This window comes from Rhinolophus sinicus, chromosome 14 (genome assembly GCF_057876585.1).
Source record: "Rhinolophus sinicus isolate RSI-liver-muscle chromosome 14, RSI-T2T, whole genome shotgun sequence".
NCBI classification, from domain to species: domain Eukaryota; kingdom Metazoa; phylum Chordata; class Mammalia; order Chiroptera; family Rhinolophidae; genus Rhinolophus; species Rhinolophus sinicus.
The window spans coordinates 50008842-50024950 of record NC_142514.1 but is presented as its reverse complement, the minus strand read 5'-3'; the positions used below and the strand labels follow the sequence as shown (position 1 = coordinate 50024950).

General features: G+C 41.6%; 1 protein-coding gene across 1 annotated transcript in view; it reads left to right on the top strand.

Annotated features, from left to right (window-relative positions):
• The first annotated feature begins 1687 nt into the window (after nucleotides 1-1687).
• The window catches only part of WLS (Wnt ligand secretion mediator), a 99105-nt gene continuing 84683 nt past the window's right edge, over nucleotides 1688-16109 (top strand). Inside the window, exon 1 of the mRNA XM_019732367.3 lies at nucleotides 1688-2016. Within this exon, the coding sequence (XP_019587926.1) occupies nucleotides 1911-2016 (106 nt within the window). The 5' untranslated portion in view covers nucleotides 1688-1910. The remainder of the gene's footprint in view (nucleotides 2017-16109) is intronic.

The window sequence follows — 16109 nt, the reverse complement described above, 5'->3', positions numbered from 1 at the left end:
AATAAAGTTTGTTAAACACTCCTCAGTGAATAAAAGCTAGACTGGGGCTCCTCCAGAATAGGGGCAAGTGTCTTCACATCTTGGTATCCTCCAGTGCTTAGAAAAGAAAGCCTGGAACAGGTTAAGGGTTCAATAAGTGACTGTTGGTTAAGAGGTTTAAGGAAAGAATGAATAAATAACAACTATATCCCCAGAACTGTTAACAACTTGTTAGATGCCAAGGATATGGGGTTTTATATACATAAAGTTTGGTACCGGTCCTTAAGAAGTGTCTACTCCAGTTGGACACTAGAAATGAGCACCTATGAAGTGTAACCGGCATGGCATCGTCTATAAGGGCAATGAAAGCTCAGGAACAGAGTAGAGGAGGAGACAGGACTAAGGATAGTCCCTTGGTGTGAAGTGGGTGTAGATGTAGCGAAGGGCAAGAAACCAGGTGTGTAAGAGTGGTGGTAACTGTGTTATGTATGGGAATGGGGGCTGTTACCAGACCCAGGGTCTATTGGGCAATATGTGTTGTGTTGGCCAAGTGACCAGTTTGTAAAACATGGATTCCCCGATGGAAGTTAAGTGTAAGTGCAAATATATCCTCACAAAGAAACAACAAACATTGCTACTTAATATGTATACCATCTAAATCAAATATCTCTTTTAGGCTTTTGAAAGGCAAACTGTGGGCTTGCTTTCACATTCATTTATTTATTCTGTCCACAAAAATTTATGGAGGACCTACTAGAGCTAGAATTTTGTTAGGCACCGTGGGGGAGGAGGGGCCATGTACAAAGATGAATAAAACTTGGTTCCTACCCCCCCAGGAGTTTACTCCTCTGTGGTGGAGACATACATGTACACACAAGTCCTTACAATAGGAGCTAATAATGGAAACACAAGAACTGTAGGGATTCAGTTCCCAGAGATATTACATGGAGGTGGTTTGGAAAATTAGCAGTATTTTTCAGATGAGTTGGTTTTTAAATGAGGTTTAAAACTCTGATGGAGTAAAAAGTCTGTGTGTGTGTGTGTGTGTGTGTGTGTGTGTGTGTGTGCGCATTTTTTAAAGGTAAAAGCCAGGGTCAAGGCTCTGGAAATACATGGAGTGGAGGATAATGTGGTAATGAACTGGAGTCTGATTTGGTTGGAGCGCGGGGTTCCTGAAGGGGTGCAGTGGGGGAATTTCGCTTCCCCCAATAACCCAGGCTGGGTTAAGGTAGAGGAAAGCCGAACTAAGACTTTATTCTGCATCTCTGGTCTTTGACTTAAACACCTTTGGTTCCCTTTAAAAATTCTCTTTCTCTAAGGAGAGTTCTAGCCGTTGAGGGGTGTGGACCATTTCCTAAAGTCAACGCTTTTAAGTTAAAGGTCTGCAATACTGTCCACCGGTGATTTAAATCTCGCACCAGAAAAGGAAACGCGTGAGAGGCGGGATAGGGGGCATCCACTTAACAGCAACATCAACCCCTAAACAACACCAGCCCCTTGCGGGACAGGCTGCCTGCCAGACCCAGAAGCGCCAGCGCCCGCCGGAGCTCGGAGCCCCGCACTGGCGGGCAAGGGGGAGAGGAAGAGAGAGAGGGAGGGAGGGAGAGAGGGAGGAAGCGCGAGAGGGAGGGAGGAAGAAAGGGAGGGAGGCGGCGTCATGTGATCCGCTTTCCTGCTCCTTTAAGCGTCCACAGGCGGCGGAGCGGCCACAATCACAGCTCCGGGCATTGGGGGAACCCGAGCCGGCTGCGCCGGGGGAATCCGTGCGGGCGCCTTCGGTCCCGGTCCCATCCCCGCCGCACTCCCGCAACCCTGAAGTTTTGCGGCGCCCAGAAAGGAGGCGAGGGAGGAGGTAGCGTGAGAAGAGCGGGAGCAAAAAGCACACCCTAAAACATTTATTTCCAAGAGAAAAGAAAAAGGGGGGCGCAAAAATGGCTGGGGCAATTATAGAAAACATGAGCACCAAGAAGCTGTGCATTGTTGGTGGGATTCTGCTCGTGTTCCAAATCATCGCCTTTCTGGTGGGAGGCTTGATTGGTAAGTGCAAGAGCTGCAAACTTTTCCCCCTTTCTCTCTTTTCGGGCCCCTTCCCTCTTTGCCTCTCCGGCTACTTGTTACAGTATCGCTGCCTTGCTTCTATGATCTAATTAGTCCGGCTATTGTGCTTAAGAAAGCAGAGCTCCATGGGGCACAATCCAGTCTAGTGGCTAAGAGAAAAGGAGGGGGAAAAGTTTTGGCCTAGTTTCAGTATCCACTTGAAAGGAAGGAGGGGGGTGGCGGGGGTGGGTATCTTAAGCATGGCGACGGATCGCGCGAGGAAGCGCTGGATTACAAAGTTGATTGCTGCTCACCCCCCGCTTTTTCCCGCGTTCCCCCCGGTTTCCTTTCGGTTCCCTCCCAATCAGCTCCGGAGAGCAACCTAATGGACTTTTTATTAGGAACAACAGAAGAATCGGGGAACTGCGCCCAGCGCAAACCCGGAGCCCTGTTACAGGGCGGTTTGTTGCATGTGTAAACGCTTTTGGTTGTCTCAGCCAGGGGGTAAGAGTTCGTATTTTGGGTCCCAGCCTTAGCGCCCTCCGCTTCCTCGCTGCACGCCTACGACACCCCCTGCGGTGGCTGTCTACAGGTCCCAGCCGAAGGCCAGGAGGCGGGATGGGGTGGGGTGCAGTGGGAGAAAGTCCTTGTCTGGCGCTGCGGGAAGTTGGGGAGGTCGGAGGGAACAGTATATCCGAAAGGTGTTGCTTTTGGCCTCCTGCCCTCTCTCTAATCTCCCCTCCCCCACTTCTTAGAGCCCCGAGAGCAAGTGAATGTGGAGCCTCTGCTCCACCCTTGGTATCTTGGAAATAGCTCCCCTGCTCCCGCCTCAGCCCCGCGCAGGTGACAGCTCTCTGGGCCCCCGGCGATGGTGCCCTCCCCGGGAGGACTTCCCCTGGCGTACGCCGCTGGGACCTCTCGGAGCCAAACAGCCTTCCGGGTGAAGAAGATTGTCTTGGATCTTCCACTCGGAAACTCCCCTTTTCTCGCTGTGTCTCCATCTTCATCTATCCTCCCGCCTTTCCACACACGCGCGTCCCCTTCCCCTCGAGATTTAGGACATCCCGGCACAAACTTCAGCGCCAACTTTGCAACCCGCGCAGATGGGAGGTTTTGCTTCCTTTTCGGATTTGTAAAACTTTGCGGAGTGGGGAGTCCACGGAGGAGCTTTCTCCGTGTTTGCCTCTGCGAGTGTCCGCCCGGCACGGGCGTCCCAGTTATCGTAGAGATGAGAGCTCGGACACCTCGAGTCCTATGCGGGACGTTTTGTCTCCAGACTTGGATTTGATGGGAACAAATTAAAGGGAATCTGTTTCTGTAAATCACTGTAACATCCAGACTAATTGTTTAAGCAAAAGAGAATGGGCGAAGCTTCACTGGGGAGAGAAATTTCTGGAGAAGATCACGCCTTTTTGTATGTATCCACAAAGCAGAAAGGGATTCAGAGTTTCCCAAGTTCATATTCTCAGTTTGGGCCAAAAAGCTTAATCGTTTTATTCCCAGAACCCCCATCCCTACCCCCAACACACACACACACACACACACACACACACACACACACACACTCTCTCTCTCTCTCTCTCTCTCTCTCTCTCTCTCTCTCTCTCTCTCTCTCTCTCTCTCACTCACTCTTCGGTTGAGATTTCTAGTTATAAGCTCCTGTCTGGCTACGTGCAATCTCCCTGTTTCCCTGTATTGGGTTTTTTTGAGGCTCTTAATACATTCTCTCTGGGAGCTGAAAGCAGCCTTCCCGGTGCCCTCACAGTGATTATGCAGCGGTTACAATTACATCTCTTGTCTCCCTTGATGAGCAGTTGCAGTTAGATGCCATTGGATCTTGTGTGATTTCAGTGGCAGACCATAATTAAAATTTCTTGCACCTTGTGCTTTCAGAATTAAATTGGCCTATTATCCCTGTCTGACCTTCATCCTCTTTGAGGTTTTTGCACAGGCAGGGAACCATTACACATAGTTCCCTGGTGCTGGTGTGTGTTTCTTTTTCTTTTCCTGAAGCTAATTTCCTAACTTTGAAGTGCCCATCATCCAGTGTTGTAGGTTTCTAAGGGCACTTCAGGAATTAGTATAATTTCTATAACCTTAGTACTAGGGAGATGGTCCAAGGTCACTGGTGAGTGGCTGCTGGACAGTGAAGTGGATCTAGGATCAGAACAGTTGTGTGTTGAGAGAGGGGTTTGTCTGGAGTGTTGCCAAGGGTTGTTTTTCCCAAAGAACTTGGTGGGTGACCATACTTGGTAACAGTCTCAGAAAGTTAGTGATAAGTGCTGACTGTAATTAGATTCCCTTCAATAAATGTTTTATTTCCAACTTTTCTTGAAAAAGAAAATGTCTATGTATAACACTTATTGGGGAAAAATTTTGTGTAAATTTATTGCTTAGCTGCCCTCCTTCCTCAGTTATCACAACTGTATCCCTACTTCTGGCTAGAAGACTGAAAAAATCAGATCCAGTCCATGTTAAACACTTTGTACAGTGACTTAGCCTTTATCTAGTCAATTTAGAGATTTTTTTTTTTTTTTTTTGCTGTTAAAGATGTCCAAAAATGTGGGTATGCTATACGATCCACATATGGAAATGAATACAAACAAAAAGTAAGTGGTGTTTTTCCACCGAACTTCCCTAAATTGGAAAGCAGATGAAATTGAGCAAAAAATAGATCTTCAACAAAGTGGGCAAGTGGTATCAGTAGATGAAGGACTAGTTTGTAGGCTGGAAAGTTGAAATAAAGTTCAGAAATCTCCTCCTCCACTCTCCCCAGTGAAAAGAGGATGCCTTCACTGCTTACTTCCATGAATACGTTAGAAGTTCTGTGTCCTGGGTGGGAAGTGTCTTTCTAATACATTTGCAGAGGCCAAGGGAGAAAATGAAATTTTTGCTTTCAATTGGTCATAATATATGTTCCTTTTTGATTACCGCCATCCCTGATGAAAGGAAACATGGCAACCTAGGAAGGGGAGGATCTGAATGGCAGAGCTCCTCATTATAAGAGTGTAAGTACTACACACATATACATAAAACAAAATCAAACAACCACCCCCAAACAATAATGACAAACCATGCACCCCAAACTGACCAGGCAAATCAGTTAACCAACAGGCTTCAGTCTCCTCATTGGTAGACTGAGTTTAAGGTTCATTTTAGTTATAAAATTGTATGAAATTTTCAATATTTAGAGAATTGTATATGATACGTAGAGTGCTGTTTCATTGCAGCCTTCCAGAATTGATGGGGAAAATTTAAATGTTAGATTAAAATAAGCCAATGGGAGGGATTGGGTTTTGGTTAGCCAGCTGAAATTCTCCCCTGCCCCAGTGGCCTTAGAACCAAGTGGTGGTGTGTGTACTCGTTTTATTTGTTTTTCTTATTCCAGTGTCTGTATACTGCTAAACCTTTAATGGGATTTTGCAAAAAAGATCTGGAAAGCAATATCCTGTATGGTAGAATTTGGGGTATTTAAAGTTTCACTGAACTATGCCATGGTTTTTGGAAAAACTTTGAGCCATTATAAAATTTTTCATCTGATTGTTTTCTTATGTATTGAGAAGATTTCTTAAGTGGCTAGCTTCTTCAGTATATAGAATTCATTAAAAAATGTAAGAACCCCCAAAGTAAAAGGAAAATATTTCAAGATACAGCTTAATCTTTATCTTCCTTAAAAATAAGCCTGAGAAAATTTTAAAAAAAACAATAAATTTCCTTTGATTTCATGTTTGGTGAATTTAGTTCATGGAGAGGCAGTTGCAGAGGTGAAGGAAGGAGGGGGAGGAAGCCCTGTGCCCTGAAACAAGAGTGCCGCAGACTAAAAATCATGAACTCGAATCCCTGGCCCATTATGTGCAATTTGCTCAGCTTCAAATTAGTCATGTCTGGGGGATATAATGGTTGAAAAAGCAGGTCACTGTTCCCACTTGTTCTAAACCTGTTAAGAGTATGAAGATCAGCACTGGATGAATAAAAAATTATTGCATTGTTTTAAACATACCCATAAAAGAGAATATTTCAAACTTAAGCTACAAATACGTATCAACAAATTACCAATTATTTCTTTAGGAAAGATTGTTCTTTCTTTCGAAAGCTCACTATGTGAGCAGCCTTTTTTTAATGCTGAGAGTAGTGTGTGTGTGTGTGTGTATAAAACACAAATATATATATAACCATTTTTCTCAATTTTCACATGGACTTATCTACTGCCTTTCAGTGATACAACCCATACTATTGTGCTGTTATTGCTTAAATGAGAGCTATTGGTGGTCTTGATTGTGGTTTATTCATGTGTGTTTCTGTTTCTGCTACTATGGTTTATTTAGAAGTTTCAGGATTTTAAGAAATTAAATCCAATTATAGTTATGTAGAGTGTATAAAGGTTTGCTTCCCAATACATTAGGTTTTAAGCTTGTTGGGATATTATATTTTAGCATACATTAATAATGCAATACTTGTAATCCTGCAGTGTTGGATTTCTGGTAAGACTCCTGAAAAGAACTACTTGGTTAATGTTAGCCCACATCTTTCTGTATTTGATTCTCGTTTTTATTTTGTAAAATTTCATATCTGACTAAACCGTGTCTTTTTTTCTCTTTACTAAAGTGTAATGTGGTTTGTAGGAGTACTATGCAACCTCAAAAATTTTTGTAAAACTTTTTATAATTGACATTTCATATTTGACTTTTTAAAAACTAAGCTATTGGTTTATTGCAACAAAATCATGCTTGTCCTAACAGTCTCTAATAATGTTTTCATCTAAAAATTGTTCACGACAGCCTGTCTAGCCTTCTTTTGGAACTTTCACTTTCCCTGTTAACATTGAGAAATATTTCCTTGAGATAATAGTGTGATGTGTGGCTTTGTAACATTTTCAAGTCCCTGCCTGCAACCTATATCTAGACTCAAAACCTTTCCTACCTAGTTGACATTTTTCAATAACTTGGCCTTTAGTTTAAAAAAATTAAAAGAAAAATCCGTATAGACTGAAGAAAGATTCTTACCTTATCTTCCTCATAAAGGCGTTTCTATGGAGATTTCAAATTTGAGATTGTATGAAGGTCTTTAGCTTAGAGCTCATGTGTGTCACCAGTCTAATGTGCAAAATATTGATTAGATCCTACTGTGTCCCCAAGGTAGGGCTGACGGGGGTTAGGAAAGAGAGGAATTGAAGCCTGAGTCACCTCGGGAAGCCAGAGATAGAAAAGAACCCCTCTTAGTCCAAGTTCACCAAGCAAAAGATTTCCTATGATGAGGTTTCTAGAACCAAGATAATTCTCACTCATTTACTAGGAATTTGAGAACATATAAAATGAGAAACCCTGTTAATTATACTGTCAAATAATTATATTAATATTTCATCTTGAAATAAATAGTAATAGGATAATATAAATGTTAAACATGTGTTAAATGTGCACTATGTGCCAGATGTTATCTAATTTAATCCACGTAGATCCTTGCCAAATTGGTACTGTCATACCCAATTTACATGTAACTAAGCTGAGGTGGAGAAAGGTCTGTAAAATTGCTTCAGATTATCTAGCTAGTCAGGGTCAAAGCTAGGTCTCCAGTCAGTCTGACAATAGAGCCAGAATTCTTAGCCCTTATTAGGTGAACCTGCCCCCCCTTCCCAAAGTCTTGACTTTAAGCACTGAATAAAAATGGTTTGAATGCAGGAAGACATGATGAGTAACACTAGAAAAGCAATTAATTTCTCATTTTTAATCATTGGGTAATACATAAAAAGGAAAAGATATTAAAAATTATGATAAATGAAATGGAGTCCAGGTGTACCTAGCAAAACAGTGCCTTGCCAAGGCTAAGGGAGGACCCCTTTTGATATGTCTGCATATGCCAGCCAGTCCAACCAATTTCTTACAGGTTCTAACCAGTCTCCATAATTGTATGAATCATCTAACTGGCTGAGCAGCCAAGTTCATTAACCATAATGTGTTTGAGTTCTGCTACTTTAAGGAAGATTACTTGGACTTGTTTTCTCTAGTTAATGGTTTTAACATATTTATAATAGTTATGTAAGTCTGGACTTTTTCAAAGGAAGAGGATAGGAGTCAACGGAGGTTGGAGAGGATTTTTAGAGGATGTGAATTAGCCGTGCTGGTACAGCAGTTGATAGAGCCTCCCACTGAAAATTGAAAATTCTATTCCCCAAAGGATAATTTTTTGTTTATATACACACCCATGCACAATAATGAGAGCATTTCAAACTGTGGCTTCCATGTTGACACGATGAATGGGTATAGCTTGTTCTTTGGAGAAAGGTACTGATAGACTTTTCTCTATTGAAAGATTTGTTGCCCTCAATTATGATAGAGAATCTTAAGCGATGATGGCAGCTGGAGAGCATCAAGACATGAAATGATCATGTCTATTCCATGTAGGTCTTGTGTCTTCTCTGAAGTGTTGTAATGATGCTCTAATAGACAAATGAGCCGGATCTGGATAGTTCCCAGAGAAAGTGCCTGGATGGGGATGGAGATGGGAGTGGAGAAGAAGAGCTTGAGGCATTGAAGTTGTTGAATTTGATGATGAAATATTTTGCAATTTCCCGTTTCATAATGGAGTTAATCTAAAAGGATTGCTAAATAACAGAAAGAGCAGCTCACATGTTTTAGAATACAAAAATACTAAGGTTCTTTAGCCTTTTAGAACTCCCTCTCACTCCCCCCCCCACACACACACCTTTAATTAAATCTTGTAGGGGAGCAAAAGCAATAATCAGATTGTCTTCTGACCAGTAGTGAGAGATTTGGCTTATTAATTTGTTGCTGTTTGAGGATTTAATCATTGACCACGGAAAGTATTTTATGTATATTAATTCATTTAATGATCATAAAAACCCAGAGAAACAGGTACTTTTTCCAGTTTTCCGATGAATCTGGGGCTCATTTAAGGCACTTTTCAGAGGTTGCAGATACAGTTAATAAGAGGACTAACAACACTCAAGGCCATGTTCTTTGAATGAATCCTAAGCCATGGTCTTAAGTCTAACGCCACTCTCCTCCTATTGTCCATTCAATTTCTGTGGGAAACAAAGGGGTGGAGTGTGATAAAACTGATTCTACACAGATTTAATAGAAGATGAAAGCTCAGTCTCCCCTCTCTTTTCTTTTCTTTTCTTTTCTTTTCTTTTCTTTTCTTTTCTTTTCTTTTCTTTTCTTTTCTTTTCTTTTCTTTTCTTTTCTTTTCTTTTCTTTTCTTTTCTTTTCTTTTCTTTTCTTTTCTTTTCTTTTCTTTTCTTTTCTTTTCTTTTCTTTTCTTTTCTTTTCTTTTCTTTTCTTTTCTTTTCTTTTCTTTTCTTTTCTTTTCTTTTTATTGGGGAACAGTGTGTTTATCCAGGGCCAATCAGCTCCAAATCATTGTCCTTCAATCTAGTTGTGGAATATGTAGCTCAGCTCCAAGTCCAATTGTCATTTTCAATCTTTAGTTGCAGGGGGCGCAATTGAACCAGCAACCTTGTTGTTGAAAGCTAGCACTCTAACCAACTGAGCCATTTGGCCGTCTGTCCCTTCTTTCTGCTTCAACCCTTTTGCCAAACCACATACTCTTATCACTGCATGGGTACTAATCGTTAATCTAGTTAATTCCCAAACAGATTATCCCAATTCCAAGCACATATTAACCCCTTGTACTAGCCATTGTAAATGTTGACCACTGCTTATAAGCCATGCTGGGGAGGGCCAAACCTGAGAAAATGATACCCCAGGTACCCCCCAAAAGAAATTACACGCAGAGAAGAGTGACAAAGAGTTGTAATTGAAAACATGTCAAAGTAACCAACCTCCTGAATGCTGCCTGGACTTGGCATCCATAGTGGGTCCTGAATATAACTGTTAAATACAGGAGATGGGAGCATAGATATGGAGAAGGGACATGGGAGTAAATATGAACTCAGGAAAGAAAAACTAAGGAGTTTGCAAACATATGAGACTATCTCTTTGGGGCACATCTTGTACCTGGATTTCCAAGACCTACTTCTGATGCCATCTACCTCTCATACCCCAAATGGAGCTCTAGTGTTTCTGTGTGCTGTGCCTCTTTAAATCCTGGACTTCAAGTACATTTTTTTCCTTTCTCTTTTTCCTTCCTACTCTATTCTTTTAATATTCCCTGGTAAAAGGGTGTTGTTCTTTCTTTGCTGGCCCAATGAAATTATAGGGTCTTCTTAAACTTCTGGTTAATTCCCTGGGTTAACTCAGAGGCTTTATCTACTAACCACATTTCCAAGAAAGCAGAGGTCATTGAAAGAAGAGGCCAAGTTATTACATTTGTTTTGGCAAGGCGTTATGGTTTCTCTTTAGAAAGTTTGTAAATGATGGGCTCAGCTCTTTGTAAGCCCTAGGTTAACAAGGCTAAGCTCATGGGAGGTGGTTGGGGTCAGCTAACTGCTGCGTTATCCTTGCTGAGCCCCTCCCGAAAAGAGAGCTCCTAGTCTCAAGGAAGCATCAGGTACTGAAAAGACACTTGGCTGAAATTCTGCAGATGACTTGTCTCAGTGATCTCAAATAAGTCACAGAAGATCCTTGATTCCGACCCTCAACTGTGAGGGAGACAGAGCCCTCCCGTGTCATAGATGATTGTTGCAAGGGATTCACTATCTTGAGGACAAGGCACCCATTGGGAGTCTCATTGAACCAGGGCCACCAGAGATGTGATTCCCAGAGGACCATCCTCTGAAACTGTCTGCTTAACCCCATATCCATCAATCCTACTTTTCTTTATCTGTCCCTCTCTGTTCTTAGATCTAGAGGGAACTTAACCGTGAAATTGTTTATATTAGGTTGGTGCAAAAGTTATTGCAGTTTTTGCAATTATTTTTAACCTTTTAAACCACAATTACTTTTGCACCAACCTAATATTCTATTCTCTTTCTCCCTTGAGTCACCACCACTTTGTTGAACACCTCCAAATTCATGGGTCTGTTGAGGCAGAAGGAATGGGAATGACCCAAAGCATTACTAACTTTGGGTTTGAAAGTACAAAAGGGGTCATCCCATCCTGCTTCCTAGCATTGATTCCCATGCTATCACTGAATGTCTCATACTGAGCCTCCCTTAAATAGTAGATACTGTTGCAGAAAACTAGTAAATAAGAACACAAGTCTAAATCATTCTAAAACTTTTTACTCCCAAGAGAATCCCTCATGCTTTTACTCAAGATCTAGCTATCATTTTTGCTTTATATACAATTGTAATAGAGCTTGGTTATACCAGATCTAAGTCTACAACCGTTGGGATTCTTTGCCACACAAACTCAGAGAGAACACAGAGAGATGTAGGAGTGAGTGTGGCAGGTGACATGAGGACAAAGGAAGAGGAAGAATGCCCAGGATTCCGATGTCTCTGTGATATGAGTAGGTCATTTCACACCTCAGGAGCCCATCGGCAGCATTGTTACATTATAGGCTGATAATGATAATCGATTCTGCTCTAAAGCTGTGTGATCTTCTTACTGGCCCTGAGTGCAGGTTTTTGATCCACTGTATCCATACATTTTGGTGTTTATTGTTTGGCCTGAATAGAAACTGTGGAGCTTGTTGGTTGCTATTAAATTATAAAGATGAAAAGGCCTTGAAGATCATGTAATCCTACCTCCTTTAAGGAGGAATCAGAGTCCCGGGAAAGGGGAGGGACTCAGTTTACAAAATTAGAGGCATATCCATGACTCGAACTCAAGTTCTGATGCCAATCAGCCCTCTACACAGGCACCTCCTTCTGAGTTTCAGCTTGGAGATTATTTGATTTCTATCTGAAGGCATAGAGTTAATGTGAGGAAAATTCCACACTTGCAGTTCTTATAGCACTATTGGCTTTTATGTTACCTGAAAATAAAACTGCAATAACTTTCATGTTTTCTTCTTGTCTTTGTATACTTGATATTCTTAGCTAACCTCTTACAGAACAATAGGATTATATACAGTGTTAAGCTGTTCTGTGTGGATTTTAAAGGATACTACAGAAGTCACAAAACAAAACAAAATTCCTTCTTTGCTTGCTTAGGGTGTGGTACATTCCCTTCCTCTTGCTTGAGAAAATGTAAATTTAAAACTTAAAACAAAACAAAAAAAAAATCCCATGACTATGGTCCTTACTAATCCAACCAAAGAATCATTCTCACCTTTGGGTTTAAGACTTCATCAATCTGAGGCTTTTTAAAATTTAATTTATTTATTTTTAAAGCTTTTATTGGGGAGGGGAACAGGACTTATTGGGGAACAGTGTTCCAGGACTTTTTTCCAAGTCAAGTTGTTGTCCTTTCAATCTTAGTTGTGGAGGGCGCAGCTCAGCTCCAGGTCCAGTTGCCATTGCTAGTTGCAGGGGGCGCAGCCCACCATCCCTTGTGGGACTTGAGGAATTGAACTGGCAATCTTGTGGTTGAGAGCCCACTGGCCCATGTGGGAATCCAACCGGCAGCCTTCGGAGTTAGGAGCACGGAGCTCTAACTGCCTGAGCCACCAGGCCAGCCCCAATCTGAGGCTTTTTGACTAACAGTCTATGACTAACTTTTGTGCTTTCAGGGGAGTTTGTGGCAAGCATAATTCTGAAGTTTTAGTGAGTTTCTGGAAAATGACGTGCCCTATATTTTTTGGTCTGATTTGTATACAAAGAAACAACAAAACTGCTCATCTTTTATCTCTCCCATGTCTTCACTCTGGGTATAATTGCAAACAGAAAGTTCAAATTGCCAAAATAGGGCTTAACATGTTGAGGGCTCCGTGCCATTGCGCCTGACAAGCATAGTTTTGTGATTCCAGAGGTGCAAGTATTACCCTGTAAATTCTTCCTCCTCTGCCTTTCTTTTTGTTGAAACTAAGCAGAGTCACAAAGCACTATGCTTTTCTGCACCCTCTGATTTAGCCAGAATGAATCTTGCCTTTTAAGACTCTGTTTAACATGCTTGCTTTCAGGTGATCACAACCAAAAAGCTGGGCTCCATAGTTACTAAATCCAGTCCTCGCTCAAGGCAGATGAGGTCTTTTTGAGGCCCTCTTCCTTTTACTCGGGTTCTTATATGTTTTATCTACTCTCAACTGGTTGTAACTTGCAAGAGAACGGAATGCCTCCAATGTAGAAAAGACATGTCCCCACATTCCTTTCTTTTCTCTGTTTTGTAGAGCTAGTTCTGGCTTGTGTGAAACGTTTCAACTTTAGCCCCTGCTTGCTGTCACTTAGAGACCACACCTCTACTTAGGAAGGATCAGTTTTTTAAGAATTGTAAGGTGGGGTGGGGCCAGGTGGGATGGGGAGGGGCTTGGCTGTGACAGGCAACTCTGGGAGCTTAGACATAGTTTCAGTCACCGTTCCTCCTAATTTTACAGAATGTGCAACTCCATGAGAGAGAGCCAGTGTTAAATCCTCGGCACCTTTCTTTGAACATGCCCAAACAGAGCAGAATTTTGCTCTAAGAGAACCTGGTGTTTCTGGATAATAGCTGATGAAAGAGAAAAAAACAGGATAATTTGTAGACACTCAAGATTTTTAAACTAAAAGGATACCAAAATCACCTTTCAATTAGCATTTATCTCCTTTTTTAAAAGATTCAGAATTCCCCAATTCCCCTCCTCCCCTATCCTACTCACCTGTTTAAATGAAAGAGAAAATATAGTTTGGGAGAAGGATGAGCAGTAAGTTTGGGATTCAAATAAAAGTAGCATTAATGTATAGTTCAGGTGATAATATTTCTGGGTCAGGCCTCAGGTTAGATACTGATAACCAGCTCTGTCCACTAACTCTCCTGGCTAAGCAGAACTACTACAGTAACTTTGAAAGTTGCCCTTGATGACTTGGGCTCCTCACAGGACTCCTAGGAAATGGTCATTCTGTAAAACAACATGCTGCTGCCTCGAGGTTTTCCATGTGATATTTCTGTTCAATGATAATCTTACTGACCCTTGTATCCAAAGCAATCAGATTTCTGACTGATAGCATGTGGTTTTACGGTTGATCAGGTTCGTTATCAAATTTGCTTTGTAATCTGGACAAAGCACTTACACACTTTAAACCTCAGCTTCCTCCTCTAAAGATTTCTCCTTCACATGGATGTTGTTGGGTTTAAATGAAAGAATGTAAGTTACTTGCGCATATGTGTTAGCTCAATCAATATATATTAACCATTTCCCTGAATTAGAAGTTGTCACTAATTAACTTTTTAAGGCTTTTCTTTGAGTCATTCTATATCTGGTTAGGTTGAAGGCAGGTTATTTCTGCCTCTTAGTGGATACATCAAGTTAAAAACCCAGCAAACCTGCTTGATGGCTTTCTAGTAGGCAGAATCCATGCTAACTAACAGTTAAAGAAGCATGTCATATACCCCTTTGGTGAATTAGAGTAATTAACTTACTTTTTGATCCAATTAAGTGATAATTTTCATTGAGGTTTAATTCGAATGTTAAATTTTGCCTTTTAAAATGCTGGGCCCGTATGACCCTTTATAGCATAGATAAACCCAGTAGCAAGACTTTTAATTGGATCTCACTCAATTCATGGAAGAAATATATATATTCCATCCATGCGTGCTGTAGAGCGAATCCCACTTGTTTTTCTGTTTTACATTATATAATTGAAGTCATCATCCATTGGGAAATTTTTTGCTTCTAGATATAATGTAAATGACAAAGACTTTTTTTTTTTTTTTTTTTTTTTTTTTTTTAAGATTTTATTGGGGAAGGGGAACAGGACTTTATTGGGGAACAATGGTCAAATTGTTGTCCTTTCAATCTTAGTTGTGGGGGGTTATGTTCAGCTTCAAGTTGTTGTTCTTTCAGTCTTAGTTGTGGAGGGCGCAGCTCAGCTCCAGGTCCAGTTGCCGTTGCTAGTTGCAGGGGGCACAGCCCACCATCCCTTGCGGGAGTCGAACCGGCAACCTTGTGGTTGAGAGGACAGGCTCCAACCAACTGAGCCATCCGGGAGCTCAGCGGCAGCTCAGCTCAAGGTGCCGTGTTCAATTTTAGTTGCAGGGGGCGCTGCCCACCATCCCTTGCGGGACTCGAGGAATTGAACTGGCAACCTTGTGGTTGAGAGCCCGCGCTCCAACCAACAACTGAGCCATCCGGGAGGCAGCTCAGCTCAAGGTGCCGTGTTCAATCTTAGTTGCAGGGGGCAGAGCCCACCATCCCTTGCGGGACTCGAGGAATTGAACTGGCAACCTTGTGGTTGAGAGCCCACAGGCCCATGTGGGAATCGAACCGGCAGCCTTCGGAGTTAGGAGTTAGGAGCACGGAGCTCCAACCGCCTGAGCCACCGGGCCGGCCCGACAAAGACTTTTGAAAGTCAAGCTTTAAGGAAAAAAGATCTCTTAAATTCTTCTGAAATATTAGCTAGAATTATAGTGCTCTATTCTAAGAAGTTATAAACAAAAAATAAAGGTGAAAATATAACTGTAAGCTACCTGAGAGCAAGGATGGTCTGATTTGCTCACCTTTCTCTCCAGTGGTTACCTCAGGATAGTGCAATGCAGGTGCCTAGTAATACTTGTGGAAGAAATAAATACATAAATGCCTTGCATTTTGAATCTATTGCAAAGGTAGCTAAAATGCTTCAACTTCAAGGTCTGCCCTAAGATTTCTAATAATTGTATTCTGGGCTATACTTCTATAATTTAAGTGAGGGGAGGTTTCTTATTATTCACTTGACCTTAAAAGATTGTGTCACTTTCATGGTTTGCATGCTTTGATTTATAAAAGTATGTAATTTTTGGAGTTTTGGAAAGGGACCGCCTATTTTATCGTGGAAACTAAGGCCCAGAGAAGCCACAGTGGGTGACTAAGGCTTGAACCAAATTTCCTGACAACTAATGGAGTCTTTCATTACTTATGCCTACAGTTTCACTGATTACTATTATGTCTGATATATATTTGGTCTTTACTTGGCCATAAAGGCAGGGGAATGACTGTGACTGGTTGTCTATACTGTCTAGGAGGAAGGGAACACACACAAGAATATGTATTTCCAAGTTTTGAATATTCAAATGAGAATGTTGAGTGATGATGGAAATGTTGTGATTTATTGTCTTTAAGAAGTAAATATATGTTGCTTCTCCCTGTGGGCTGTTTTTCAAAGACCACAGTTTGCTTAATT